The 3,731-nt window shown below is 36.9% G+C and overlaps 1 protein-coding gene across 5 annotated transcripts; it reads right to left on the minus strand.

Moving 5' to 3' along the window:
- Positions 1-6: 6 nt before the first annotated feature.
- On the minus strand, positions 7-2,378 carry LOC112465883 (sulfatase-modifying factor 1-like). 5 transcript variants are annotated; one of them, XM_025033652.1, is made up of 5 exons: positions 2,047-2,378; positions 1,603-1,664; positions 1,395-1,514; positions 1,127-1,306; positions 7-994 (listed from the first exon to the last, which is right to left on the minus strand). In XM_025033652.1, the coding sequence occupies exons 3-5, from the start codon at positions 1,430-1,432 to the stop codon at positions 781-783; spliced, it is 432 nt and encodes a 143-aa protein (XP_024889420.1). In that variant the 5' UTR covers positions 1,433-1,514; positions 1,603-1,664; positions 2,047-2,378; the 3' UTR covers positions 7-780. The 5 variants fall into 5 exon arrangements, with proteins under 5 accessions (XP_024889420.1, XP_024889419.1, XP_024889421.1 ...); XM_025033651.1 differs by having other exon boundaries at positions 1,127-1,298; positions 1,395-1,664; positions 2,047-2,377; XM_025033653.1 differs by lacking the exon at positions 2,047-2,378 and having other exon boundaries at positions 1,603-1,681.
- Between the last annotated feature and the right edge of the window lie 1,353 nt (positions 2,379-3,731).

Here is a 3,731-nt window from a genome sequence, read left to right on the forward strand (position 1 = left end):
CTCTGGCTTTCTTCCCTGTGTTTTCCGGACTCGACTCTGGCTTTCTTTTCTGTTGAACTCATAATGAGAAGAGCTACAAACGTAGGTGTTTAAAAAATGATGTTGCTATTTAAAAAAATGAAGTTGACCTTTATTTGAACTTGACGCCTCCACCCAAAATCAATCTTTTTGTTATCAAAATTTGTCCGTCTCGAAACAATACAACCGAAAAAAGCAGATCTCGATATTTTATTGAGTTATCGACCTATTAAGTTTGAAATTTAACACCCTTTCATGAATCATTAACTAGTGACAGTTACTAACTTTTTTTACTTGGTCGTTACCAAGTAATGTTAACCAATTACTTCTAAAAAGTAACTTTTCTATCTCTGATAAATAGGGCTGGTTTCACCATGTTCGAATAGTTTAATCGGCCGATTAATCCATTGAAACCAATCGTATTTGTCGTTAAGCAAATCAACCAATAGTTGGTTGACACTTAGGGCCAGTTTTATCAACGTCGGTTAACTGTAACCTTCGGTTAAATTCACTCTTTGTCTCTTTCTAATGCCCATTTCTGCCAACGTAGATTAACTTTAATCTCGGTTTAACTTACTTTCTATCTTTTTCTAACGTTTAGAACTAGGAAAAGATGATAGTTAAGTTAAACCAAAATTAAAATTAACCTGCGTTGATAGAAATATACATAAAAGGGCAGAAAGAGATGAAAAGTGGGTTTAATCGAAGGTTACAGTTAACCGACGTTCGTGAAATTGGCCCTTAATCGGCCGATTAAACTCATCAGAGATGGTAAAACCGGCCCATACTTACTGGATTTATTTGTCGATCATGTGAGTGCTTTGTTATCCACCAATCTGCTGTCCATTCCCAAACATTTCCAACAATATTATGCAAACCATATTTATTTTGTGAAAATGTTGTAACTGGTGACGTGCCTTTGTATCCATCTTCTTCGGTGTTTTCTGTAGAAAAATTTCCTTGCCAAATATTGGCTCTACAACATAATGGTAAAATATAAATTTTTATAATATTATAACCAATATTATGTAATAATACACATATACAATAATAGCAGAAATAATATATTTATAGAAATTTAAGTTTTATAAATACAAGTTCAATTTACCTATGCTGATTATTTGGCATCAATTTATTTCCCCAAGGATAGAGTCTATCAGAGAGTCCACCACGGCACGCAACTTCCCATTCTGCTTCAGTTGGTAATCTCTTTTCCATCCAACTGCAATAAGCAACTGCATCGTACCAGGAGACATGAACAACAGGATGATCCATTCTGACTAAATACCTTCCAATTAATTTGATGATTTAAAGTTTTATACTTGTTATTCTCGTAAACAAAGTATTCAATTTTTCTTTTTCATTTTTATACGTACAAATGATATTTGAATTTGGACCTTCTGGATGTTGCCATGACGCTTGTTTCACAGGTAACCACCAAGGAGCTTGTGCAACTGCTTTATGGATTTTATCCTTTGTGCTTTGTGTCAAAAGACCTTCAAAGACAAAGGAATCTCCAAAGTTTTCTGCCTCAGTCACATATCCAGTGGCGTTTATAAAAGCCATAAATTCCTCATTACTCACTTCAAATTTATCTATGTAAAAATTATTTAATACTACTTCGCGTTTTGGTGCTTCTCCATCGGCTGAAAAAATTGGATTGTTTGTTCCTATGAAATATGTACCAGCGTTGATTTTGACCATTTTCTTCATTTTCTCAAATTTTACGCTAGTTGCGTTAAATTTAACATTATTCACAACACAATATTCTTCCAGGGAATGGAAAATTGACTGCCGATTTAGTTTGCTCATGCATTGACAGTATGCATTATCCTTCTCGGCATTTACACACAAGCAGTAATATCCGATTATTATTTGAATTTTATAAAAATAATTTAAAAGAATCATTTTAGTGTAGTAAAACACGTTTTTGTTTTAAATCATTCCCATCACGAGACAAATCACAAATTTAGCAACAAGTTCTTTGTAACTATAAGCACAGATATCTACACATTACTAAATCGCTACCTTCATCAAAAAAGGTAGGTGCATTCGTTTACGCAAGGCTGCGTGCAAAAACATCACCCGAGCGCTGAAAATCTATAGTGCACGTAACATATGCATATGCTGTAGGATATTTAGCACTCGGGTGATGTTTCTGCCCGCAGCCCTGCGTAAACGAATACACCCGGTGAATCCGGCTAGAGTCCCTAGAGATCTACGTTCGTCTAGGGCTACGGTCAACGTGACGCTACTTCTTCTTCTTCTTCTTTAATTTCGTTGGCTCCTGCCTCTAACCGAGGACAATACGGCCAGCTTTGTCCACAGAGTGTATAGCTGACACAGATGAGTGCTACTGGTCAGCAGATTAAATGCTTCGAAGCATTCCTCTTCTCTTTTCTTTCAATGAAGAAAGAAAGAGAAGAAGAACGCTCCAAAACATTTGTAGCGTCACGTTGACCATACTAGAGTTCCTATAAGAAGAGTCGATATAGTGTGATGACTTCTGATTGGTTGAGCTATTGCATATGGCGGATCGGCATAATTTTCTTTTGTTGATAAAAATGTCAATGTTTTGTGATCTTAAAATTAGGAATATGGAACATGTGTAGTACACTATTGAAAGCGTTTGTATGCATGCTAAAATGAAATACCAGTTATATTTTGTGTTACCTCCTCTCTTTTTACTCTATTCTACTCTATTTCTATACTTTTATAACAATTCACAATGTTTGAATTCGCCTTCTAATTGATGCCGCGTATTTTGTGTATTTATTTGCTACATACGTTTAGTAAACATTTTAATGCATTTAAACTAATAACTAAAGGCTGGGGTCGGACCTAAAGGCTATTCTACAATTGCGTAAACGTAGGGTTGTAGGAGTAGGAGTAGTAGTAGTCGTGAATCTTGTACAACGGATCAATCTACAATAGAGTAACGATACGTTGTAAACTTGTTTAAAGCAACCAATCAGAGTGCAGTGTGTATTTCGAATGCACTCTGATTGGTTGGCTCTTACGTTTATATCTGGCGTATATAGTCGTGAAAGATGAAGTTCAACCATCTTCCACAACACGCTTTACAACCGCAGTACCGCTTTACAACCACGCCGTACAACACTCTTAAGGGCCATCTACAATGAGTCGCAGTCGCAAGAGTTGTAAGAAATTGACCAATCACAGTTCATTATTCTTCGACCGCAAGGAGAATAATAGACTGTGATTGGTCAATTTCTTACGACTCTTACGACTGCGACTCATTGTAGATGGCCCTTTAGGGCCCGGACACACACTTTTTCGTAACAGTAACAGTAGGATTTCAACCAATCGTGTTACTCGATTCGGGAACGTACGGCCGTACGTTTTCGAATCGAGCAACGCGATTGGTCGAAATCCTACTGTTACTGTTACGAAAAAGTGTGTGTGGCCAGCTTTAGAGCCAAAGCACATAACATGGCGTAGCGATATACGACACTCGTAGTCCTCGACCTGACAAATCAGGATACGCCAAAGCTTGTGCGTTACTTACGTCCACGACTACGACTGTCATATGTGCTTTGGCCCTTAAGGTGATCCTAAAGCCGTGATCCTAGCCGGTTTTTTTCGGTTTTTTTCTTAGCACTAATCTTTTAATTGGCTTTATAGAAATGCAAAATTCTTGTCTAGAATTAAAGTACGCATCAAAATCTAGGTCATGGTGGTCGAATTTATAT

The sequence above is a fragment of the Temnothorax curvispinosus genome, unplaced genomic scaffold, assembly GCF_003070985.1.
Source record: "Temnothorax curvispinosus isolate PA1 unplaced genomic scaffold, ASM307098v1 QBEX01015604.1, whole genome shotgun sequence".
Lineage (NCBI taxonomy): Eukaryota > Metazoa > Arthropoda > Insecta > Hymenoptera > Formicidae > Temnothorax > Temnothorax curvispinosus.